This window comes from Trichechus manatus, unplaced genomic scaffold (genome assembly GCF_000243295.1).
Source record: "Trichechus manatus latirostris isolate Lorelei unplaced genomic scaffold, TriManLat1.0 scaffold00102, whole genome shotgun sequence".
Lineage (NCBI taxonomy): Eukaryota > Metazoa > Chordata > Mammalia > Sirenia > Trichechidae > Trichechus > Trichechus manatus.
The window spans coordinates 6849874-6876767 of NW_004444038.1; the positions used below are offsets into that span (position 1 = coordinate 6849874).

The following is a 26894-nucleotide window of genomic DNA, read 5'->3' on the forward strand; positions in this document are numbered from 1 at the left end:
GGAGGGAGGGAGGGGGAGGGAGGATGGGAGAGAGAAAGGGAGGGAAAGGAGGAGGGAGGGAGGGAGGAACTTACCTTTTGGGCCTGGCTCTCCTCTTAACCCTGGAGCTCCTGGGAAGCCCCTTTCCCCTTTTTCTCCCAGTGGCCCTGTGCCTATAACCTAAAATAAAAAGAGAAGAAGATCACCGCATGGCACGGAAGTGGCTGGAAGGTGTACAGCAGTACAGAGGAAGAAACATAACCATTTTTCAATTATTTCAAGAAGTGTGAAAGTAAAAAGGAAGAAGAATAGTCTCAAAAACATAGCAAATGAGTATAATATAATGCCTTCTTGGCAGAGGACTCTGCCAGGCAGTTCTGCTTCCTTTTATACTAATTTGCCTGGCAGCATTTCTTATAATGCTCCAGTGGGTTACAGCTACAATAATATTAATTTTGGGGTGTGTGAGGTTGGGAGTTGTTACATGAATATATAAGCCATAAGATGAATATTCTACTCTAAAGGGTATTTTTCAAAGAAATTCCCTTAAATTTCCTCAGACAATATGTAATAGGAACGCTCAAGATTTTTTATTGGAAGAGGCTTTATTGTTTGTTTTTTTTTGTGGCCAAAATTGAGCTTTTTTAAAGTCAAAGGGATAGAGAGTGAGAAGAATGCGTCGTTGGCTCCATTGACAAGTAGTAAACTAGTTCACCCCAATTCTACATCACTGAATTCACACAAAACAACAAAGCAAAGTATCACGTGTTGCCTAACTAGCCTTTAGAATTTCATTTCCTTGTATGAATTAAATTAGCAAATATTATTAAAATACTAGCAGTCTGTGCTGATGAGGTTAAGGTAAAAACAGGATATTCAAATGCTGCTGCCAGCATCACAGACACGGAAGGGGAAATCACAGTGATGTGGAAGTATTAAAGGCATTAAGAAGGATCAGTACTTTGAGCCAAACATCCGATTCTTGGATATGTAACTTAAGGAAAAATTATTCAAATCTTCCCACACGTATACACACAGGAAATTTTTTAAAAAAGCCAAGATATGCAAACTTATTCACCAGGGCACATTATCTGTATCAGTGAAATAATGTCAGCGAACAAAAGAATGGTAATATTTTCACTGTTTCAGAAAGGATTTGAGGCAGAATGGTTAAAACAAAATTACAGCACATCACTTGGACAGGATATTAAAATTGATTACTAGGAATATAATTTGCAAAAAATGAGAATGCTTATTTTTAAAAAGAAAAAAATGTTACATGCATTGATTGAACATATGCAACATTATTTGCAAAAATAAAAATTGGTTTGCTAGGATAGTCAGATTATGGATGGTTTGTTGCTCTTATGAAAATTTTCTTTAATGGACTATTAGAAAAAAAAGTTTTAAAAAAATGTGTGTTGATATATTTGGCATATGCTAAACTTTTTATTTTCAGTGATTTAAGGATATCCAGAAAAGATTAAAAAATTATAAAGAGTAAATATCTAACTGCACAAAATACAAAATGTAAAATGATCATTTCAAATCCTATGCACCCCCCTTTACATAAAAATTTTGCTCTAGGGAACGTTGCAGAGCAGCGTCATAAGTAACAATGTAACGCATCTGTCTCTTTGCTTCATTTCCAAAGCTCTCACAGCCCACCAAGCATTACTCACAATTCCAGGCGGGCCTGGAGGACCTGCTTCGCCTTTGTCCCCCTACAAAAGAACCAAATAGTTTAGCTGTATATTTTTACTACACAGACTGTCCTGCTGAAAGCTGAGTTAGGCTTTTCTTTTTCAGGAAAAATGGAGATTGTTCACACTATACACTTAAAAATGATTTCCTCTCCTTAGTGCTCGGCGGTGTGATGAGTTTAAAGGGCTCTGTGACTCTTCTGACAAAGATGAGCACATTTCATTTTCTGTGGAAATGGAGGTTCTACAAATCATAAATTGGAGGCTAATTAATCATTTCACAAAGAGCTCACAGTATTTGTTCTGTCGATTGCATGCTCCCCTAATAGAATCATTTTTTATAGAAGTTGAATTACTATATGGTGGTTTCTTAATGGATAACAAAGAAATGAAATAAAATTACATGATAGCTTATGATTTCTAAGTATATTTTCCTATAAAAATAATTTTGAGATCTTAGGTGTAAAATTATCTAAATTTGCATTAGAGATGTTAACTGACCATTTCTGAGTGGATAACAGAATAATAGACAAGCTTTATTTTCTTATATCTTTCTGCATTTCCCGTTGTTCTATAATCAGGGAAAAATTAATCTACTATAAAAAAGACATAAAAACATGAAAGAGTGGAAAATTATATATTCTTTTAAAAATTCACACACAAATAAGACCACTAAGTTCCTTTTTTACTCATATAGAGCATAAATATTATTTTTCCTTGAGCCCATATCCCTTAATCTAGGAAAAGATGAGCAAACTTCCAAACTGAAGTGGAAAATGAGTGTAAAAACTCGCTAGAGTGTCAGCATTTACCTTTAAGCCCGGTTGCCCAGAAAGTCCAGGGAACCCTGAATCACCGGGAAAGCCCTAGAACAGAACAGAGCAAGAAGCAATGACAATCGCGTGCTAGGTAAGGGAACAATGTGATTACTCCTTAAAAGGGCAGAGAGATACTTACTAGACTCCCTTTTTCTCCTTTTTCACCATCCTTGCCAGGTTTTCCCTGTACGGTAAAGATGCAACCATTTAATAAGTAACAATAATAAATACGATGTAGCCCCAAGGCTATGATTCATATCAGTCATAAGAAACCACAATCCTATAATAACGATATGGGATATATTATACAATGAATAACTACAAAAAAGTTACAACAATACAAGAGGACTTTTCAATGCTTTTTTTAAAAAGAGTGATTAGTTACAAAATCTTCTAAGATATCTGTAACATTGTGGTAGCATAGCTAACAGAGAAATGTTCCTATTGGCCAGTCTGAATGTGGCAGCTAATATGCAAATGGTTCATTTTAATAAAGGTTTCCACATGGTAGTTCAGGGCTGTTGTTAACTACCACGAGTTGGCCCTCAACTTACGAGGATCCCATGGACAACAGGGTTGGACCATTGTGAGCCATAGGATTGCACCGGCTGATTTTTGAAAGTAGATCACCAGGCCTTTCTTCCTAGTCTGTCTTGGTCTGGAAGCTTCTCTGAAACCTGTTCAGCATCATAACAACAAGCAAGCCTCCATTGACAGACAGATGGTGGCTGCACTTAAGGTGCATCGGCCGGCAATCAAACCCACAGCAGTCGCATAAAAGACAAGAATTCTACATTGAGCTGCCACTGCCCTCCTGTCTCAGGGTACTGAAGCTAAGACAGGGTACTGGGTACTTCTCACGTCACCACTATTCACAAATTGAGAAGCTGCTTAGCATCTGGTGCTCAGGGCTGTGGAAACAAGGTCCCATTTTCTGGGTGGGGTCTCAGTGCCAGCACTTGTGGCCACAGGGAGCGCAACGGCAAAGGCAACCCAGCTGCTGGGACCTAGCCCAGTGGGTATCTTTGATGGAGGACACACAGCTGGTGGACGGCTGCTGCGAAGAGCATCATCTTCAGGGTGGGGTCACTGGAATACTAAAAGGCCTAAACCTTCCCAGCAGGTCTTCCAGATGATGACACCCAGTTGCCATTGCCCCAAGTGTGTCAAGTAGAATTGTGCTCCATAGTGTTTTCAATGGCTGAGTTTTTGAAAGCAGATTGCCAGGCCGTTCTTCCAAGGTGCCTCTGGGTGGACTCAAACCACTAACCTCTCAGTTAACAGCCAAGGGAGTTAACCATTTGCACCACCCAAGGGCTCACGATAACCAAAAAAAAAAAAAAAGGTGCTGTCAAGTCAACTCTGACTCATAGCAACCCTAGAGGACACAGCAGAATTGCCCCACAGGGTTTCCAAGGAGTGGCTGGTGGATTGTAACTGCCAACTTTTTGGTTAGCAGCCCAGCTCTTAACCACAACGCCACCAGAGCTCCTCAAAGAATGACAGCTCTTTGTATTTCTGCTAACAAAGTTTTCAGAAAAGCTTTCCTGAAAGCGAAAGGGACAAAGCAGAAGCCTTTCCTAGAGGTGAAAGAGGTAAACTAGAAGACCCTGGAAGCCTTGCCAGCCTTTTTCCGTGACCAGGCGATTCTAGGAACGAAAGGAAACTATTTTACTATTAGCACTAAAAGGACTTCTGAGAGCACTTACTCGGGGGCCTGGTTTTCCAGGTTCACCTTTCTCTCCAACCCCTGGCATGCCCTTAAAAGAACAGAAGAGAATGAGTTAGGTATATTAGCATATTTAGGTAAAATATTAAATGAGTTCAGTATGATATATAAAGGGAAATAAGCTTGTAAGTTAAATCTAATACTTTATGGTCTTTCATAAAAATAATAAGAATTTAGTGCTTACCTGGAATCCAGGTTCACCTTTTTGACCCTTAAGGAAAAAAAAAAAAAAACAGATCAGTACAGTTTAATAGCTATACAAATTTTTATATGCTAGCTTCCACATGAAAAAGGGGGGGAAACCTTTTTTTCTGATATATGAACAAATTCGCATTGGTTTTATGTTTTGCTTCCTAGCAACGACTGGGCTACGGGTTTAACAAAACCCACTGTTGTCAAGTCAATTTTGACTCATAGCGACCCTACAGGACCGAGCAGAACCGCCCCATAGGGTTTCCAAGGAGCAGCTGGTGAATTCGACCTGCTGACCCTTTGGTTAGCAGCCGAGCTCTTAACCACTGCGCCACCAGGGCTCCATGGGTTTAAGAAGGCCGGGGTGAATTCTGCTTGATTCACGCAGTCTGTGACCCCTGTTCCACCCTCAGCTAGTCTCCTTCCTGCTCACCGGATCCCACTCCCAAATCTGAAGCCACCTAAGAAGACCGGATTATGTTATCTGCTCTCAAGGCTGCTCATATTTCATGGGACAAATGGTCTACCAATCTGTTTTCCAGGTCGTGGGTGAATGTGGTGGGGGAACTGAATTTTGACCTGGCTTATCTTTGCCCTTTGGAATTTTTCCAAAGTTAGAAAACCAGTATTCACTGGGAAAAAATCATCTGCTACCTTTTCTCCCTTGGTAGCGAAGTCTCCTTTTTCTTGAACTTGAGCTTGTCCTGGCACTCCTGGAGGCCCACTGACCCCTTGCTCGCCCTGTTGAAGCCAACATGGACATTAATTAGGCATAGAAATAATCACACAGAGAAGGAAATGCAGAGGAGAAATAGCCTAAAATAAAACCTCTATTTTTAAAATGTAATTCTATTCTATTCTAATCTATCCTTTCTTCTGCAGAAAACTAAATTTCAGTAGGAAGACGGTATACAAAATCCTAAAGTCAGGAGGAGACCTTGATTGCTCAGGAGCTGGGGAAAGGCTGGCAGCCAGGAGCTAGACTGAAGAATGGACTCTGAGGATCTACAGGATGTATATACCTACATACACACACATACTGTGCTACTGTATTCTGCTGGCATGGAGCAAAAGGACAAAAACTGCCTAATAGAGCTTGGGAAGAAAGGAGGTATTTTCAGGTACACCAAGGAACAAAAAGACCATCCAAGGTTTTCCACCTCAGGCACCCTAACTGCTGGTTAAAATTAGAAGTACAGTGAAATCCAGCTATAGCACAAGTGAGATCCAAAATTTCAAATGCAAAACCTTGCATATTTACTTATTGTGAGGTTCATGGAAAGACCGGGCCCAAAACTGGGGAGTGAAGGGCGGAGGCCAGTTAATCTTACAATTAGAACCTGTTCCGGTCCAAGTTGCACTTGGCGCCACCTGGTGGTGACCATATACATTGTCTGAAGTCTCGGTGGCGATGAGTCTGGGTCCTGCTTGGCTGAATTCTAAGAAAGCTGCGCTTAGTGCCCATTCCATTGGTCTGACCCAGAGAAATGGGTAGATAGAACACCAGAGGATCAGAGACCCACCCTTTGCCACCTTTCTTTCTAAGATGAGGTTGCCTGGTCTAGTCAGTGTCCTCTCTTCCGCCATGGTTCATTTCTTCCTGTGCCCGTAAGGACTTTAACCTATCCTTGTTTGAAAAGAGGCTGAGTGGACGACGGGAGCTGTCATGGCTTGAATTGCATCCCCCCAGAATATGTGTCAACTTGGTTAAGCCATGATTCCCAGTATTCTGTAATTGTCCTCCATTTTGTGATCTGATGTAATTGGCTTCCATTTTGTGGTAATGTGTAATTATCATCCATTGTGTGTGTTGTAAATCCTAAACCTGGATATGTTAATGAGGCAGGATTAGTGTGGGTTGTATCTTGAGTCATGCCCTTCCTAAAGGATGCGACTCAAGTCACCGCCTTACTCAAGTCATACCTTTTATCTTACAAGAGATAAAAAGAGAAGAGAGTGAGCAGAGAGGAGGGGTTCCTCACTACCACAAAGAAAGAAAAGCCAGGAACAGAACACATCCTTTGGACCTGGGGTCCCTGTGCTGAGAACTTCCTGTTCCCAGGGAAAGATTGATGCCAAGACACAGGGGGATCTCCAAGGAATACCAGGCCCACAGATGTTGAAAGGAAACAAGGACTTTCCCCCAGAGCCGACAGAGAGAGAAAGCCTTCCCCTAGAGATGGTGCTCTGAATTCAGACTTCTAGACTCCTAAACTGTGAGAGAATAAATTTGTTTCGTCAAGCCATTCATGTTTGGTATTTCTGTTACGGCAGCAGTAGATATCTAAGACAGAAGCCAACTGCCAATTTGTTATATCCTACTTCTCATTCTGATGGCCTTCATCATTGCAGGGTTTAATATAGTTATGTTATTAACATTCAAGTCCTAATTTTGACTCTCACATAATAAATTCTAGGCCTGGCTTTATCACTGTTTAAGAACATTTTGATTAAACTGTATGTACAGATAAGTATGATTAATAGCCTCATTGTATTTTATGTTGGTAAGATCACACCTGTTGCTGTCATTGCTAGCTGCTGTTTGAGTTGGCCCCCACTCATGGTGATCCCATGCACAATGACTGAACCATTGTTTTCGCTGGCGGATTTTCGGAAGTAGATCGCCAGGCCTTTCTTCCTAGTCTGTCTTAGTCTAGAAGCTCCTCTGAAACCTGTTCAGCATCATAACAACATGCAAGTCTCCACTGACAGATGGGTGGTGGCTGCACATGAGGTGCACTGGCTGGGAATCAAACTCAGGTCTCCCACATGGAAGGAGAGAATTCCACCGCTGAGCCACCAGTGGCGTAAGGCCACACTACGGCCCTTCAGTACATTCTAGCTGTGCATGTAAAGGAAACACTAGCAAACTAAAGAGCATGCAGAGAAGAGCCACTATGATTACAAGCGTCCAAAGGTAGACGCAGAGGTGAAAATTCTATCATGTTTAGAACTGTGTGATTTTAATCAGGAGAACACTCCAAAACAATGTGAACTCACCTTGTCACCTTTTGGTCCTTGAAAACTTAAGCCCATTTGCCCCTGTTGATTAAAAATTAGACTTGCATTATTAGAGCTGTCTACTTTGTTCAAAATCATCTCACAGAACCCAAACCAAATGCAGTAAGATGGTGGATTTCAGGCAATAACTTCACCCCACAATTACCTTGAGTTCTCAAGGAATTTGTGATCATGTACTTAACACATATTTAAAAAAGCTTTTAAAAATATTATCAATAGAGAATTCTATAACAACCTTTTCTTTTTTTTTAAATGTAACACTTTTAAACTCTGGCTTTAGAAGTCTAAGAGAAAACAATGATTCCAAAGTAACTGAAGGGAAGATGGACAGACAGATGGGTGGGTGCGTGGGGATGGATGGATGGATAGATTGTATCAATGGATGGATAGATACATAAGACAGAAAAATAGGTGGATGGATAGAGACATACGTAAATACATAGGTAAATAAAAGTATTATAAATTTCCAGAACTTTTCACAGAAACTTAAAGAATAAATTATGGCAATTCATTAATTTATTCTTACATAAATTATAATTATTTCTATCAGTGCCAAATAAAGACAACTAAAAAAGCTTTACCTTTTCACCTGGAGGGCCAGGAGGGCCTGGGGGACCCTAGAAGAGAGAGCATCTTAATTAAATATGATTCTCAACTCTCATGAGCTTTAAACACTTCTAGTACGGACAATCTCTTAAGATTCTGCAGTGACCATGATAATTTACCTTGTTAAATACTTAAATATTTTTTCCTATGCTAGAGAACTGTAAAACTTTGGAAGTAACCAGAAATTTGTCCAGGATGAAAATGAACAGGGCTGCAAGTACCTCACAGTCTTAGGCTTTGCCCTGTGGAACCAATAATTTAAGAATGTGCCAAGCTAATAGATAGTGAATTAAATCATCAGCTAAACTCTTTATAGCTTGGAGTTCCCACTTGTCCATTTTAGATATAACTGTTTGTCTTAAAATTGAATGAGTTCTTCAGATGAGGAGGATGTAGTGACATCAAATACCTTCCAGTATCACCAAACTTCAGAATGCTTTTTAAAATCACTTAAAAAAGGCTAAATGAGTCATAAAAAATGAGTTCATTTACTTATAAGAATGTACATGAGGCTATTTTACATGAATGTATAGAAGAAGAATTGCTGGGTTTTACAAAAAAAAGTAAATTAAAAAGATAAAACTGAAAATCTCTCGAGAGGACTGTCTGGATGATGTGAATACGGCAAACTCACTGGCACTGTTCATTCCTAGCAAACATGGCGCTCCACCAATCAACGAGTCTTGCTACTATCGACTGTCTTGGATTCTCAAAAATGTGTGAGTGTAAGGGAGACGATAGTCTCTTTCTACTGAGAATTGTTAGCTGTGAACTGGGGCAGCGATAGAACCGTCTCCTCAGAAGTTCTTCTCTGGGTGCTCAGTGTGGGAAGTCCTCATGACAAAATGTGAAGCAAGTGGGCTTCTTTGCAGCTGCCTGGTTTGTGCCTGTAACTCTTAATAGAGTCAGACTTTTTTGATATAATTATATTTTTACAAGTCCGTCTCCCCTGAGAGATGATGGAGTCCTTCCCAATGCAGCGACTGCCTTGGCCATCCTTAACTCAGCTCCTTCACACCCTGGATATCACATTATCCAGTCTGCCCCTAAAATAACAACTTTGTTAGCTTTTTGGAATGTCCTGGCATACAGTGCATCCTGCAGCACCATTATTATTTTTTGCGCATAGTTCTGGGAACATGTGGACCACGGGTGCCAGGCAACCATTTTCATTCTCCCATATCCAAACTGAGAGAGCACCAAAGTGTAAGCTTTTCATTAAATTATTATTTACTTTCATGACTCTACACAGGTTGTTCTTCAGATGACTGTTCTAGAGAAATATCTGCCAAAACTTACCGGTGGTCCAGTAAGTCCTGGAGGGCCAACAGGACCTTGCAGCCCTGGGAATCCTGGGGACCCCTATGATTTATTGAGAAAGAAAAGAATTAAAATGCAAAGTAGAATGTGATTCAATACTTGCTTATAATTATCTAGCAAACGCTTACTGGTGTTCCTGGAGGGCCAGGAAATCCTCTTTCACCTTTCAACAGCGTACCAGGCACGTGGCCAAGTATTTCACCTGGATCTCCCTATGGGATGAAAAAATAAGACAAAGTCATGAACGTTCATACACAGTAAAGAAACTGAAAACTCATTGAATAACAGATGAACATTGTGTGTAGGACTAACCAGTGCACCCAGGGCTCCTTCCTTTACTGACTACAAAAAAAAAGGTCGATTTTGACTCACAGCAACCCTATAGGAAAGAGTAGAATGGCCCCATATGGTTTCCAAGGAGCAGCTGGTGGATTCGAACTGCTGACCTTTGGTTAGCAGCCAAGCTCTTAACCACTGCGCCACCAGGGCTCCCCTTTACCGAGAGCAATGGTAGGGTAGGGTTCATGGTTTATGTCCCCTATGATGCCATAGAGGATCCTGGGTCTCACCCCAACACAAAGGGGGAGAATCAAGATGAGAACCCCCAGTGGCTGGCTTGGCACTGAGGGAAAGGTGTCATGACATCAAGTTTCCCACCTAAGGCAACTGGGTTTTTCCCTGCATTAATTACTGAATTTATAATACAGCGACTCGAGATTCTAGGCAACAGGAAAAGGTGGTTGTATTTAAATGAAACCATTCTGAGTAAATACAATAAAAAGTTGGATTTCTTTTGCGTGACATGGTGTTGGCATGGAACAGCTCTGGAAAAGGAGTGTTGGTGAGATGTCTAAGCAAGTAATCAGTCTTGACCGGAATCACATCCATTGACATTCACCATCATCATAGGCTTCCTGTTGCTATTTATTTCCTATTTAGAAATTTCCTAGTGTCTAAACTTCAGAACTTACGATCTCAGTTTGTGTATATGACTTGCATGCTATTTTAATGTAACAGAGTTTAGAAAAAAATGTTCATCAGTTAAAATGACTGCAAGTAAATTTGTTTATATGGCATCTATTTTAGGCAGAGTCCCTATAATTAATAAAATAAAATGTACCTTCATTCCTGGCAACCCTGGAGGTCCCTAGAAAAGAAAAGGTTGATATTGGTTTTTTGTTTCTCAAAACATCATTAAGATATAAGTGCAAACAAACATACAAACGAACAAAAACCTGGAAATGGAACGAGAAGAGAGAAACTATTACTGAAGAAAGAAATTCTGACTTATAAAAACGCTATACTCACGGGGTTTCCAATGTATCCAGGGGAACCAGGAGGCCCAATAGGCCCTCTTTCACCCTAAAGGGAACAGCAGACGGTCATTCACTTAAACCACTGTGAAAGCATCATTCCAATAACTCTCCTAAGTCACCCTGTCCTGACCTCCAGGGATATTTTCATTTGTTGGTTAAGAACCATTTCCTAAAGATAGTTTGTTACAAGCTTCATTCCTGGGTGCTACTTCACAAAGGAAGAAACATATTTAATAGCATAATTAACAGGGACAAGGATTAATAATAGAGTTTTCTTATTTGATTTAGGAGTTGATTATAAGTAAGAAATCTGATGCTAAAAGTAATTTAATTTTAGGATAAAAACCTACAAAAAAAGAAAAAAGGCATGATTATACCCTAGCTGAACATTAAACATGATAAAACAGGATTTCCTCATCAAATACAGAAAGCTTTATACAAGTAACTTTCTAACTGTGACCAATAAAACCGTATTAACAGAGTAAGTGTACCTGACTTCTTAATATGCAAAGTTACCTGGGCATGCACGAAGGGGGAAGAGTCTTGGCTCTCAACTTACCTTCGTACCATTGCATCCTGGGATACCAGGAGGACCTGGTGGACCATCCTGGCCGGGAATACCCTGTAATTAAGCAAGTGAAAAGGTCACCAAAAGAGAAAATCACCTGATAGTGATATTACTCACATGTAACGTTTCATAGAGGAAGCAGAGTGCATTTTATATACATACAGGAAGTCCTGGGTTTCCTGGGTAACCAGAGGCTCCTGGAGGTCCCTGTAACGGACGGAAATGAAAGAGTAAAAATCGAGTACTTAGGAACTTCATCTCCATCTGTCCACTACATCCACTTAATTCATGGAGTCAAACTCTAATTTCTGGCCTTCAGAATACGCACGCTGAGCAAACAGAGCATTCTGTGGGGGGAGGCAGGTGAGGACTTAGCCCACAGAGACAGATCTCCAAGGCTTCCAGCTGCAAATCGACACCAGAATCTGACTATCAGAGACTTCGAGCATCAGGGCTGCACACAAGCAAAATAACTCTGCCCTCATTTCATCTTTGGCAATTTCTAGGTTAAAAAAACTAGTCCATAATTCACATGAATTATCTCCAGTCCCTGGAGAAGGACGTCATGCTTGGTAAAGTAAAGGGTCAGTGAAAAAAAGGAAGACCCTCAACGAGATGGACTGACAGAGTGGCTGCAACAATGGGCTCAAACACAGCAATGATTGTGAGGATGGTGCAGAACCGGGCAGTGTTTTGTTCTGTTGTCCACGGGGTCACTGAGTCGGAACTGACTAGAAGGCACCTACCAACAACAACAACACGATTCACATTAAAACCTCAAACAATAGGTTAGAAGAGTTTATGTATGAGATCAAATAAGTTCATTGCGGGGAAAATAAAAAGCTATTTCCAGTTGAATAATAGCACCAGTTGGGCAGGTAATAATACGGAGTTTGCTGCTCTGTATCTTCTCCATCCCAAACCTAAGGCGATTCTCCTTATTCTCAGCAGTTACGTCTTATAAAGTCCTCTCCTGAATACTGAATTAGCGAAGATTGAGCTAGTCTTCTTCCACCTCAGCTGGACATTTTTCTCTCTTCCCATGCTCATGTCTGCGAACGACCTTTCAAGCGCCAGAGTATTTTTTAGCAAATGGGCGAATTCACCAATAAAGAATCTGTGATAATGAGGATCGACGGTAACCGTGTGTTATTTACTCTGCCTTCTGCCCCAAGAACCCGCAGGAATGCCAACAAGAAACACACTCAGGCTATTGTTGCACTTCCCTTTTAACTACACAGCAATCCCAGGACTTAAATGTTTTTGAGCTTTATAATGTTTCGTAGAAAAAAAAAAACAAGCTACAAATATTTTTCTGCTTCCAAAATTTGCTTTTACGGTCTCCGTCTTTGAATTCCCCAGGAATGGGAGTAGTAAAGAAAGGCGAAAAGATGAAAAAGGAAGACCAGCTTTAGCTTTGAAAATATTATTGTTTTTCACACTAAATGAAATCATCTTTCTTGAATGACTTGTCAACATATAAGCAATACCCTCCCTACCCACCCCCAAAAGATAATAGACACCTGTAAGAGATTCTGGAGGGAGCAGAGATGGGAGAAAATACACAGGAGCTGTAGTAAGAGCCTCAGCTTATGCACAGCACCAGCCAGAACAATGTGAGTCAGAGAATAATGGGGCGATTGCTCATTTTAAGGCCTCCTTCCTACTTCACCTCCACGTTATTGGAGCTCCAAAGAAGCCCGCTCAGGAGGGTTTACGGGAGGGGAGGTGTTTATAGCCCTTCTCCACCCTTCAAGCATTGCTATCTTTAGATTCCGTCCACCTTCATTCTCAATTCTAGGTAACAATTGTACTCACTCTTGTCCCTTTTGTTCCTGGCAGTCCAGGCTCTCCAGCATCACCCTGGAATAAAGTAGAAATGCCACTGTAATGCCATGATGGTATTATAGCAAGAATATAAACCCAAAACCAAATCAAACTTGTTGCCATTGAGTCGATTCCGACTCATAGCAACCCTATAGGACAGAGTAAAACTGCCCCATAGGGTTTCCAAGCAGCGCCTGGTGGATTTGAACTGCCAGCCTTTTGGTTAGCAGCCATAGCTCTTAACCACTGCGCCCCCAAGGCTCCAACAAGAATACAGATAATCTTAAATCCACTCCCCCCTCCATTATACAGCTGGTCTTACCTTTTGTCCTGGTGGCCCATGTGGTCCTTCAGGTCCTTGCATTCCCGGAAAACCAATGACACCTTGTAATCCTGGGAGGCCTCTTTCCCCCTGGAGGGAAGGAAGCCAAGGTCAGTCTGAGGTGGAATGCAGGTTGACAGAAATAGAGGAAACAAATCCATCACCAACCTTTCTAGGTATCATCTAACAGTGCACAAGCCACTGCTGAGTGTCTGACAACAGATGCCACACACAAATTCCCTTTGCAGGCGGCTTTTCTCTACTATACGTTCTTTGAGGGCTGGAAATATTCATATATAGCATCTGGCACAATGCTTTATATGTACTAAATGCTAAATCATTTGTTAGGCAAAGTCAAATAACGAATTTGTGGAGCTTTTTTTCCCACTGAATTAATTATAATTTCATTGAGTGAACAAAATCCTCTTGTATCACCTAGACACAGTGCAGAGATTTTGTGAACAGAACATCAGTTGTCTTGGCCTGTAGATATCTTTTGGATCTTTAGACATCTTTCGGATTTTAGATATTTTTTGGAGGTGTGGGTAGGCACAGAGCTCGTAGCGTGAGTTTAACACAAGATGTGAAGGCTTTCCTGTTCAATCTGAAGATAAGCTTTGATAATAAGTGTTTTAAAAAGTGTTTTTTCAATAATACACGTAGCTCAACCACGTACATGAGACTAAATGGCCACACCAGCCCAGGGGCAAGGATGAGAAGGCTGGAGGGGACAGGAAAGCTGGACAAATGGAAACAGGGCACCCAAGGTTGAGAAGAGTGTTGACACATTCGTGGGGTTGGCAACCAATGTCACAAAACAATATGTGTATTGTTTAATGAGAAACTAATTTGCTCTGTAAACCTTCATCTAAAGCACAATTTAAAAAAGTGTTTTTTGCAAAGGTAGGATTGAAGTACAAGTATCAAATTGGAAAGAGAATGGTCAGGACTGGAATTCTGAGCCTTAAGCTGCTCTCCCTGGATGAGTGCAAAGAATATACATGGAAAGAAGGCAGAAAGCAGAACGCATGGAAATTTAGGAAGGATGACAGCAAACGGGCGAGGAGGGTGGAGACTCAGGGCTGGTGAGCATAGCACACTCAACAGAGGAGATACAACTTGAACAAGAACATGGCAGAATGAGACGCTAATGTGTCATCCTGGAAATATTATGTATTCTACAGGCATTGGGGAGCCAGTGACTAATGAAATAATATCTTAGGAAGTCTGCCATATCTAGATTGCCAACATAAACTTACTCATAATCACGATAAGAAACCAAGAAAGACTGTTTTCTTAAAGTCTGTGGACTTAAATGCAAACTTGCAATACAAACTGGGATGATTAAATGACCATTGTTAGCTCATTTAAAAGCAGAAGACACTTTAGAGATGGCAGGCAGGGTTACCTAGTGCTCGGTACTTTTTTCTAAGTTACATTAGTTCAAAGTAAAAATATGGTGACAAGCTCTACAGTGCACAAAAATGTACTCCAAAAATTGCACACCACCAAGAGTTGCTTTTCAAATTTTTCATCTTCACCTAGCGGAAATGATACAGAGCAAGAACTTTAAAGTCATCTTTCTTTCCAAGGCCCTTCAGGCAGTCCCGGCAGTAGCTGATGAATTAATCGCATCCTACATTTTTATAAATGCAAAAATGTGGTTCTGAGCTTGTAATCGCAACTACCATGCCACATAAAGTGTTACATTTAATGGGAAGTGTAAGTCAGGCGTCCAGAAACAGCATTTAAATAAATGTGGAAGAGATTATTTCAAACTCTAGAGGATAAAATAAAATAGTAAACGGATTAAAGAAAATTAAACCCTATAGTTTGGCATGCTCTTTTGGAACAGGAGCATCCAGGGAATGTACCAGAAAGAACAGATGCTAATACACTGAGAACCTTCTGCAAAGGATTTGATGTGGAATGCTGGCTCCATTTCCTTGAGACCTTGCGATAGCTGGGAAAGAAAAACATTCTCAGACCGAGACTTGTCACAATGAAGAGCTACTTAAATATATTCATTCTTCACCTAAAATAATGCCAACAGGCTACACACGTAGAAAATACCAATGATGAGACAGTTATCCTAGGACGCTCCCTTCGTATCTTACCTTTCATTCAGGAAAATTCTACCGAGATACAATAGAACTGAACAGCAAATAGCTGGCTTAAAATAAAAAAAAAAAAAGAAGCTTTGAACTATCCCTAAATAACATACCATTAGATAAGAAGGGCTGGCAGTATCATTATGAGGCCAGCAAAGATAAGATTTTATAACTTTCATTTCAATCATGGAACATTCGGAAGCCCAGAGCCAGATTAGCTGATTGATACGTTTCTCACTGAGTCAGCAGTGAAGTCAAAAATAGAAATAAGGTCAGCTGACACCCCAGTCTATGTTTTTTGTAGGTCACTAGAGCAAATGGGTTCCCAGGGCTGTGTTAAACAGTTCACCAACATTAACTTAGACTGAGCTATGGGCCCTTCCATGTGCACTTCACAGATAGGGAAATTAAAATTCCAGGGTTTTACTGGCTTGTCACACGTCATTGGGTGACCCTCTGCACGCTTCTGGGAACAAAATACAGAAATCCGCATTCCCAGTCTTTGCTTTAACCTAAAGCAAACATTTTTTTTTAAAGAATACGTTCTTTCCCAAAAGTCGTTGAAACGCTTAAGCAATCCATACCTCCCAAGAGTTTTGAAATGAAGTAGCTAAAAAGGAAGTGACTCCTCCATTGACATGGTTCTCGCCACCTCCCTCGTATATTTTCTTAATTTTCTTAGTCTTTTGTTCAGACAAAAGTATATACATGAATAATCTAATACACAGTACTCTGTCCAAGTTTACTATGGGAACCAGAGCAGAGAAAACAGGCAGCATAAGCATCCAAACAGCTATAGAATGAGCTGGCAAACAACACATGCTGTACGCTGTCCAAACGATTCTTCCCTGAGCTTGCAGCAAATCTCATGTGGTCTCGTAGGCAGACGGAAGAGCTGGACATGTTACGCAAAAGCTATTCTTGCCAGTCATTTCCAATCCAAGCTCTGCAGATGCAACGGGCAGCGCTACAGTTGAGACGGCCGTCCTGCTGGCTTCAAGACGGAACGTGCACAGTTCAAGTAACTGAGAAATACGATTCCTTAGTCGTCTTCTTTCCCACGATGTCTTAAACGCAAGGTCCAAAAGGGCATGGTGATCACACAATTAACGCCAGGAAGAAATGAAAGTCGCTACCACTGTTTTCCGTAAACCAAAACAACCAAACCCTTTGACGGCAAGTCGGCCCCTGACTCATGGTGATCCCATGTGTTACGGAGTAGAACTACTCCCTAGGGTCTTCTTGGATATAATCTTAACTGACGCAGAGCACTAGACCTTTCTTCCCTGGCACCACTGAGTGGGTTCAAACCTCCAACCATTAGGCTAGCAGTGGAGTGCAAATCATTCACGTCACCTAGAGACCCACTGTTTTCCATAGCAACGGAAGACTTTCAATGGGGGAAAGAAAAGAAGAACTTGTCAAATATTACCCAAGAAGTTCTGTTGCAGTTGCCTCCCACGAATTCGTTCTTGACCACCAGCGCGATGTATCGCACTAATCAAAACCAGGTTCATATACCACATAACGGAAGTGATTATCTTAGCTGTATCCTCAAATGATGAAATTCAGACTATGAGGAAGAAAAACAAAATCCCTCTGCCTATAAAGCTGAAAGAATACAGCCACAGAGAAGAATCTCGGCCATTCTAAATTAGGTATGAAATAAGGTTTCATTCATGGAGCAGCTTAAAACTTTTGCTTAATATAATATCTAAAGCAAGGATATAATTTTCAAAAATCCATAAAATGTAGGGATAAAAGGTTCTCTTATACTACTACTCAATTATTTCCCTTCCTCTTAAAATGCACTTGGAAACAAGTTTGTGATTTTGGAAATCAAATGCTAGAATATAGCTCCCTTGATATCTAAGTCAGAAATTCAAATACAAATAAAGCTCCCAAGATGGTTGAAGTAGAATTGTGGTGAAGCTTCCAAATTTGGGGGACAGTATAATTACCAACAACAGAAACTGAAGTTGGCACAAAATATACCTAGAATAAGCAGTCATACAAGTTCTACTATGAGAGGCCTTCTTATGATTTTTCAATGGCCAGCATGTGAAACTATCTTTTGACCCATTTTTTAAATTGATTTAAAAATTTTTTTTAAATGTTATGATCATGGGTCTTCAACAATGAACTAAAGTACAAGCAAAAATCTTCCCAGAGCACCGGGTTTCTCTCTCTCACAAGGACTGATCATAACGTGTACAGCCATCTACGTGTACTTGTGTTCACTTCATTAGAAAGCAGAGCAAACCTGACAAATAATTAGAGAGACACAGCAGCCTGGTCTCCATTTGCAGACTGTAAGTACTTCAAAGTCAGGGGGTATCTTTTTATTAATTCAAAGTGTTAGGCGCAAACTACGAATTCAATAAAGGTTGGTGAATGGATGATAAACTAACCAACAACATCGCGTGACACTTAGCATGACGTAGGATTCCACATATGTATCCTAAAATTTTGAAAATGGAGTAAAATAAGGTGATGAGCAGGAAGGGGTGTCCTTCCCAATCTAAGGCTCTACGGACAGATAACAGTAAACCAGCGGCCATCAACTCCAACTCATGGGGACCCCACGTGTGTGTCAGATTAGAAATGTGCTCCATAGGGTTTTCAATGGCTGATATCTTAGACGTAGATCACCAGGCCTTTCTTCTGGGTACCTCTGGGTGGACTTGAACCTCCAACTTTTCAGTTAGCTGCTGAGCGCATTAGCCGTTTGTACCACCCAGGGACTACATGGGCATATAAAGAGACTGGTGACTGTATGTTGCGGTTTGCCGTTGAGTTCGATGCCGACTCCTAGCCACCTGATAGGACAACAGTGAAGTGCCCACAGGGTTTCCAAGTCGATATCACAGGCTAAAGAAACCCCAGGGAAAGCTACGTTCATGCCACGACACTTTGTCAGCTGTTTTTCTTCTGTCGTCTGCTGCCTTGAGATTTCAATTTCCACGGGAGGCCACAAATAACTGAGGGAATGAAAGCATTCACATTTGGAGCCAGAGCTCACAAAGCATTCAGTTACGGGGTAACTACGTCAAATGATGGGTTACAGTCAATGGGCGATCGCAGGACTTGGCCAAAATTCCTCAAGTCCTATGCCTTGGGCCCAACAACAATCAGACATCTGCAGAACCATTTCCTGAATGCTGAAGCTGCTGGGAAAGTCACTGGAAGGCTGTGATTAGTGTCACGGGTTCAGGGAAAAACTCTGTGACCAGCCCCATGGGGAGCTCTGTCCACGCCGCGAAGCTTGACATTACAGCAGAAATACTGCCGCTGCGCCAGAGGAAAGGAGGGGGCAGGAAATAACCAACCACGCCTGAGAAACAGAAAACTAGCACATTAAAAGGCTCTATTTTTCCTAAGGACAGACGTCTTCATTCTCTTTTGCACCAGAAGCCATATAACCGGATTCTTAATAAAGGAACGTATATATCTTAGTTAAAAGTATGCAACATAGCTTTAATAAATTAACTTTGAAACTGAGGATTGTTTCACTTAACTACTATATGGTATCATTACTCTTTTTTCTTGTATTTAACATTTTAACATTAAAGCAAGAAAGAGTACAGTTATCAGGCACAAAAAGCATGGTTATAAACCTTTATCTTCTTTGCAAAAGTCCCATTTTCTCGCTCAAGCCCTGATGTTTCATTTGATAGAGTCGATATTAGAAATCTTTACCTATTGGCTCACCATAAAATATGAGGGTATCTACTAATAACTTTAACAACTATATAGAGGTGAGAGAAAGACAGAGAGAGAAATAGCTGAGAGTTTAAGAAATTGTTCTTGGAAATGAGGACTTACCCCATCTTCACAAATTCGAAGGATGAGAAGAATCAGAAAGATTTTTTTTTAAAAAAACAAACAAATAATACTCCCTAATCCATAACCCTTACACAGTTTAGGATCTGTTCTATCTCTAGGAGCCTCTAGACTTGTCTTGCCTCTTGTAAGCTGCACGGGGTTGGTTTGCGCAAGCTGACCCCAGCCTCTTATTGCATGGACCTTAGTAATCCTCCCTTCTGACCATCTTTAGGGTTATTGTGACCTGCCCCTGAGACTTCAGAAGCTGAAAATTATCAGGTTTGAATGAAGCATTGGACAGGGAAGTGCTGGAGTCTCCCGGCCAAAAAAAAGTAGGTGGGTTTTAAGAACAAGCATGGAGCTAGATGTCTGAATGTACAAGAAGTGAAGGGGAAAGGCCTTTCTCTCTATGTCCAAGCCTGGATGACAGTTTTTGTACTTGACTTTGAGCTTCAGGATTCTTAAGTGGAAAATGCCAACCACTGTAGATAAGGCCTATCCTATGGATAAGGTCCATCTTATAGATGTCTATCTTATGGATAAGGTCTATCTTATGGATAAGCTCTATCTTATGGATAAGGTCCATCTTATAGGTAAGGTCCATCTTATGGATAAGCTCTATCTTATGGATAAGGTCCATCTTATGGGTAAGGTCCATCTTATGGATAAAGTCTATCTTGTGGGTAGGGTCCATCTTATGGCTAAGGCCCATCTTATGGGTAGTGTCCATCTTATGGATGAGGTCTATCTTACGGATAAGGTCCATCTTATGGGTAGTGTTCATCTTATGGATAAGGTCTATCTTATGGATAAGGTCTATCCTGTGGATCTTGTGGGTAGGGTCCATCTTATGGATAAGGTCCATCTTATGGGAAGTGTCCATCTTATGGATGAGGTCTATCTTATGGATAAGGTACATCTTATGGGTAAGGTCCATCTTATGGATAAGGTCCATCTTATGGATAAGGTCTATCTTATGGATAAGGTCTATCTTATGGATAAGGCCCATCTTATGGGTAGTGTCCATCTTATGGATAAGGTCTATCTTATGGATAAGGTCCATCTTTTGGATAAGGTCCATCTTATGGGTAGTGTCCATCTTATGGATAAGGCCCGTCTTATGTATAACATCCATCTTACGGATAAGGACCACATTTTCCCTGCTGATGATACATCAGCTTGGGACTGCCTGCAGAAGTAGCACTGACCACAGAACTTTCCCTAAGTGTTTGTGTTCTAGGATAGATTGCTGTTGGGTAAATCCTGAAACTGAAACATTACTTGAGCCCACAATGAGTTCTGGCACAACTCTAGGTTCACATATTTGAACATAAATTTTAACATTGCTAGTAAAAGTAGGTTGGAGCCCTGATGGTGCAGTGGATAAGAGCTCAGCTGCTAACCAAAACGTTGGCAGTTCAAATCCACCAGCGGCTCCGTGGAAACCTTATGAGGCAGTTCTACTCTGTCCTATAGGGTTGCTACAGTCAGAATCAACTTGACAGCAACAGGTTTTGGTTTTTGGTAATAAAGTTGGTTAACAGAGCTAACTGTTCAAATCATACACAATACAAAGCTAGCAGAGTGATGGTTCAGAGGAGAAGCACAATAAATATTTTACAATTAATCAACATTTGCCAAGAAATAGAACTATAATCTGACCCTATGAAATCTGCGTTGCACAATCAGCTTGTGAGGCAAAAAAAAAAAAGAATTAGAAGGAATTCTTCACAAAGTACCTTCTAAAGAACCATCATTCAACACGAGAATAACTCAAAAGAGCGCCAAGTGCCATCTTAATATAAACAATTTAAAACTCTTCCTCTAAAGCCATCTAAAAGCAAATAAACTATCCAACTCCACTGATCCAGTAAAACTTTCTAAAAAGTAGGCAAGCTTGAGTGCTGATGAATTATTGGCAGCAAAAGAAAACCTCAGGTACTTCCAAGGATCTTTAGGTCTTACAAAAGTTCCAGACGCTTCTCTTTAATTAGAACTGGCATCATTAATACAGGATATGCCGTAAAGTCCTGGGGAGAAGCAAAGCTCTTTAGGAGCAAATATTTTCTGCATATTTGTCCTCTTACACTCCTTGTGAAAAAAATAGCCTAAACCGTTTTCATTAATTTTTACTCCAAAATATTTTTAAGTACAGCTATTTATTAAAATATTTTCAGTATAAATATTCAAGTCATTCATCTAAAGAGGTCCACTTGCCAAATTAGAAAATGAGAGAAATATCAAAATAATCTTTTCTCCCAAGTCCTGTGGGTTTACTCAATAAAACCCTGTGTACACGCTCCCTCAAACAGTTCATCTGTCATCAACAGCTTATTTTCACTTTCCTATCGAACTGCAACTGAATGTTTCCCTGGCTTTGTTTTTTGGGAAACATTTATACTTATGCCTCCTGCTCTGTTAACACATTCGGATTTCAGTGTGAAGCTTCAAACTTCTTGAGGGTTTCTTCTTTTAGAAGCTCAGGAGCCCTTCACCAGAGCCCTGGTGGTGTAGTGGTTAAGAACTCAGGCTGCTAACCCAAAGGTCTGCGGTTCAAATTCACCAGCTGCTCCATGGGAGAAAGATGTGGCAGTCTGCTTCCGTGAAGATTACAGCCTTGGATACCCTATGGAGCAGTTCTGCCCTGTCCTGTAGGGTCGCCATGAGTCAGAATCGACCCGACGGCCGTGGGTTTGGTTTGGTTTGATTAGCCCTTCTGTTTCCTTCCCTGATTCAACCTATGCCCTGGCCCTCAACCTCGCTCACAGCCCGAGCGTTGCCAACCACCAGGCATTTACTCAGCCTGTTCAGGGATGATCGCCTGCACCGGAAATAGCTTAAGTCACACCCAACCCGTGCCGTCACCTAGCGCCTCTGACAGACCCGTGGAGGCTCAGCTAAACATCCTTTCTGGGGGAAGAAGTCCCAGACACACAGTGATGTGAAGAAAGCCATCACATCACTAACATGCAGCTGTTCACTGCATCGAGTAGGTGACCCCAAACACAACAAAAAGAAAAGGTGCCCGGGCCGGCGCCATCCCCACTATGGGTTGGGGATTGGACCATTGTGATCCACAGTTTTCACTGGCTAATTTTTGGAAGTAGATTGCCAGGCCTTTCTTCCTTGTCTGTCTTAGTCTGGAATCTCCACTGAAACCTGTTCAGGATCACAGCAACACACAAGCCTCCACTCACAGACAGCTGATGGCAGCGTGTGAGATGTATTGGCCGGAAATTGAACCCAGATCTTTCGCATGGAAGTGATAGTTCTACTACTGAACCGCCATGGCCCTCCATTAGTAGGCAGTAAACCCAACCAAAACCAAACTCACTGCCATCGAGGCAATTCCAACTCATAGCGACCCTGTAGAACAGGGTAGAACTGCCCCATAGGGATGGTTTCCAAGGCTGTAATCTCTGCGGAAGCAGATTGCCCCATCTTTCTCCTGTGGAGAGGCTGATGGGCTCGAACCGCTGACCTTTCGGTTAGCAGACCAGCACTTTAACCACTGCGCCACCAGGGCTCCTTAATAGGCAGTAGTGGATCCTGTTATATGGCAGAAAATAGTGCACGGGCTTTTACAAACGGTTGTGTGAGGAAAACCTCGGTGGACTCGGGATTTTTCCCCACAAGAGGGAGCAATGGGACTAAAAACTTTTCTTCAAATTTAACTAAAACTCACAAGTGGACCTGAAGTTCTGAGCCATTTTTCTTAAAATATTCTGTGCTGTTGAACATATTAGGCTGGGCACAACCAAAACAAATCAGTTTGAGAAGACCTAAATGATTCCACACTATGGGTGAGAATTTTAATTAGAATTAAACATTTAATTCAAAGGAAATATAAAGCTAGTAACACGAATACAGGATTGAGTTTCCAGTGACAGGTGATTGCTGCCACCCTACAAAGAACATGAATTGTGGACAATCTTCAGATTGCTTCTTCCATCCATAGAAACTGAGAGAGTATTTGGATCTAATGTAAAACGGGGGGAAAAGTCAAGTCTGTTTTTTAAATGACTGCATTCAAATAGTGTATACCTACAGCCATCAAGTGGATTCCGAGTCATACTGACCCTATAGAGCAGAGTACAACTGCCCCATAGAGTTTCCAAGGCTGTAAAATCTTTATGGAAGCGGACTGCCTCAACTTTCTCCCACAGAGCAGCTGGTGGGTTTGAGCCACTGACCTTTCAGTTAGCAGCTTAGCGCTTAACCACTGTGCCACCAGGGCTCCAAAATAGTATATACTGGAAAAAAATTAAATCCTAAAATACATGCATAAAACATAGCAATATGATGGGGGAGGCGGGGTGGTCTCTAAGGAACTATTACTAAGCATCCAATTGCCAAGAAAACTTATTTAAAGGCTTTTCTTTGGTTTTTCTTCCACTGTAAGTTTATAAGAAACATATACGTTAAGGTAATTTAATCCATTCTCCTGGCTTTTGCCAATTGTGAGGGAAAAAAAGGAATCCGTCCAATTTTTAATGGTTCCCAAAAAGGTGATAGCATAGCATAATCTCCCTTGCTAACAATTTAAGTCATTAAATTGTTAGCAAGGGAGAGTACAGGGCCCTCATGAAAATCAAAATCATGGATGCTTCTGCTGAAACCTATTACCTTACATTCTGCATCTTGTATGTGGATTTAAAAATCATCTTTAAAGGCAGAAAAACAATTTAGCCATAAAAGGTGTTGTACTGCTTGCTCGAAACCTTATTCACTGTGGCTTCCGAGGTTGCTTGCTTTGCCCACCGCAGTGGGTAGGGGGCGCCATCCAGCTGGAGCTCTGCACTGGCTCGGCGTCGGGGGGGTCTCATCCCATATGCTCAGAGCTGAGTGATACTCAGTGGTAGGGAAACCACCCCTAAAATAAGCAGAGGCAGTGTTGTACTTGATTTTGTTTGGCACACAACTCACGGTAGCCAACTGACCACCACAGACCTATCCACACAGCTCCCCTGGGCAGCCCTGGCCATTGTCAGGATTAACAGCAGGTGCTGAGCTGAGGTCACCTCTAGTGAGGTACCCGCCACAGGGAGGGCAAACAGAGCAGCTCAGACCCCCGAGAGACGCCAGGAAACGCCAGCAGCTGCAGACCAAGGAGGCAGCCACCAGTGGGGACCAGAAAGCAACAGGCTTTTGTACTGGACTGTCAGAAGGTGAAGACCCAAGGAAGAATGCTATCAGAGACGTAATCCCAAACGCTGAATTGCTGCTGCTTCATACTTTGCTGGTTGGATTGATCTTTGGGTTTCCTTTTCACTTGCTCCATTAGAATATTTATTTCAAAACCTGAAGACAATCCTCCAGGAACTAGGGTAGACCTCCTGTGAGTTTTTACAGAACTGTACTCCAGGAACCGAAGGGAAACAATAACGCTCGGGAGTTGTTCACAGCTGGCACCAAAAATGGCAATTTTGCTCACCAGCACAAGTGTCTTTTCTTTTTAAAAATTTCCATGAAGTTTTTCAAAATTCTCCATCATGACTCAAATTAAAATTTGAGGGGCGGGGGGAGGGGAGAGACTGAAGGAACATAAACAATTAGCAACAAAATAACTACAAAAGCTTAGCTCCTTTCTGAGTGTGGACTAGAGAAAATGAGTCTTTGTCTTAGAAAGAAAATTTGTTTTTGTTTCTGTTTTTTTATTTTCATTACCTCCAAACAAACAGCCCTGAGATTTAAAGAGATGTAGTCTACATTGTTGGCATATTTGAGAAATACCAGCTAGTTCATAATTACCTAAACGGCCCTTGGAGAGTTCCCATGTTACCATAATTGAGGATGTTGTTAACTTGAACTTGAAGATGTATGTGGGTGTGTGACAGTATCTGTGGAAGTGCGTGTATCCTGCACAAAATTAAGACATATAAAAGTCAGGAAATGCCAAAATCTAGGTCACGGATTTCTGTTTTTGTCTGTGATAACAGCAAATACAGAAAATGCAAAAGAAATACCCTAACAATAATAATTTTAATTAATGAAGCAAAGGCTTGCAAGATATTCCTTCGGTTCGCTGCTGTTAGTTGCTGTGAAGCCCCTTCCGATTCATGGCTGCCCCGTGTGTGCAGAGTGGAACTGCTCCATGCGGTTTTCAGGCTGTGACCTTTGGAAGCAGATTGCCAGCCTTGGCAAATGGCAATTAAGAAAAGAAACTTTATTTTGATTTGTTTCTTTTTTTTTTTTTTTCAATTGTGCTTTAGATGAAAGTTTACAGGGCAAATTTAGTTTCCCATTTGAAAGTTCGTACATAAAGTGTTCCATAACACTGGCTGCATTCCCCTCAATGTGTCAGCACTCTCCCCTTTTCTGTCCTGGGTTCTCCGTTTCCTTTCATCTGGATTTTCTACCCCTTCCTGCCTTCTCATCTTTGCTTTTGGGCAAATGTTGTCCTTTTGATCTCGTATGGCTGATGGTTCTAAGGGACATGTTCCTCTCGGTTGTTATTGTTTATTTTATGGGCGCGTTTACTGTTTGGCTGAAAGGTGGTCTCTGGGAATGGCTTCATTTCCAGGTCAGAAAAGCCATAACCTGGGGGGTTTCTCCAGTCTCTGTCATTCCAGTAAGTCTGGTCTTTTTTATGAATTTGATTTTTTTGTTCTACATTTTTCTCCTGCTATGTCTGGGGCCGTCTGTTGGGATCCCAGTCAGAGTGGTTGGCAGTGGTAGCCAGGCACCATCTAGGTTTCTGGTCTCGGGGTTGTGTAGGCTGTGGTTCAAGTGACCCATTAGTCCTTTGGACTCATTGCTCCTGTGAGTCTTTGGTTGTCTTCACTCTCCTTTGCTCCAGACAGGAAGAGACCAATAGTTGTATCTTAGATGGCCACTCACAAGCTTTTAAGATCCCAGATGCTACTCACCAAAATAGGATGCAGAACATTGTCTTTATGAACTATGCTGTGCCTGGACTTGTTTCTTAAAACATGTATTAAATGCAATTATCTATCAAAATTCAGTGTCCTGGGTGGTCTCACAGGAAACAGTCCCTGGTCCCCATTCTCTGTGGCTCTCACATGTGCTCCCACAGCTCTACTGCTTCTGTTATCAGGGGGCTCACCACATTGCACCAGAGATGCTGGGTCTCGTTTTTTTTTTTTTTGGTTTTGTTTTTTTTAGTGACTACTTCTGAAATTATTTCCAAGCCCAGAACATTCTGTGTTGTTTCTCTCATGTCCGTGTGAGTCTTTGTAAGATCAACAATCTACCAACTCTTGCACTTACAATAGTCCTCAGGACGCTTCTCTCGCTCTCTTTTTTTAGCCCGTAAGTATCTGATAATATACGTAGTTTTGATATCCTCAAATTACTTCTGCTCCCCCCAGTCAAGTTACTTGGCTATATCTTATCAGTAATAGCATTTTTCCCCAGGATGTTGCAATGATTTCAAGACTCCATTAATCATGTTAGGGATCTAAAAGATAAGAACAGTTCCACAGAGGCTAAAACGTGACTCATCAATTTTGTCCATATAATACAATACTGGCAGAGCTTCAAATTTCATAAAACCCACTATTACCTAAACATTGCTAATTTGAAAAATCAGTGGTT

General features: G+C 41.3%; 1 protein-coding gene across 1 annotated transcript in view; it reads right to left on the bottom strand.

Moving 5' to 3' along the window:
- The window catches only part of COL4A1 (collagen type IV alpha 1 chain), a 96559-nt gene that overhangs the window by 53416 nt on the left and 16249 nt on the right, over positions 1-26894 (bottom strand). Inside the window, exons 3-19 of the mRNA XM_012557439.2 lie at positions 13402-13491; positions 13071-13115; positions 11415-11459; positions 11244-11306; positions 10677-10730; positions 10489-10515; positions 9497-9580; positions 9348-9410; positions 8024-8059; positions 7422-7463; positions 5076-5162; positions 4414-4440; positions 4210-4260; positions 2640-2684; positions 2495-2548; positions 1662-1703; positions 75-159 (exon numbers count right to left, since the gene is read on the bottom strand). Of these exons, the coding sequence (XP_012412893.1) occupies positions 75-159; positions 1662-1703; positions 2495-2548; positions 2640-2684; positions 4210-4260; positions 4414-4440; positions 5076-5162; positions 7422-7463; positions 8024-8059; positions 9348-9410; positions 9497-9580; positions 10489-10515; positions 10677-10730; positions 11244-11306; positions 11415-11459; positions 13071-13115; positions 13402-13491 (940 nt within the window). The remainder of the gene's footprint in view (positions 1-74; positions 160-1661; positions 1704-2494; positions 2549-2639; positions 2685-4209; positions 4261-4413; positions 4441-5075; positions 5163-7421; positions 7464-8023; positions 8060-9347; positions 9411-9496; positions 9581-10488; positions 10516-10676; positions 10731-11243; positions 11307-11414; positions 11460-13070; positions 13116-13401; positions 13492-26894) is intronic.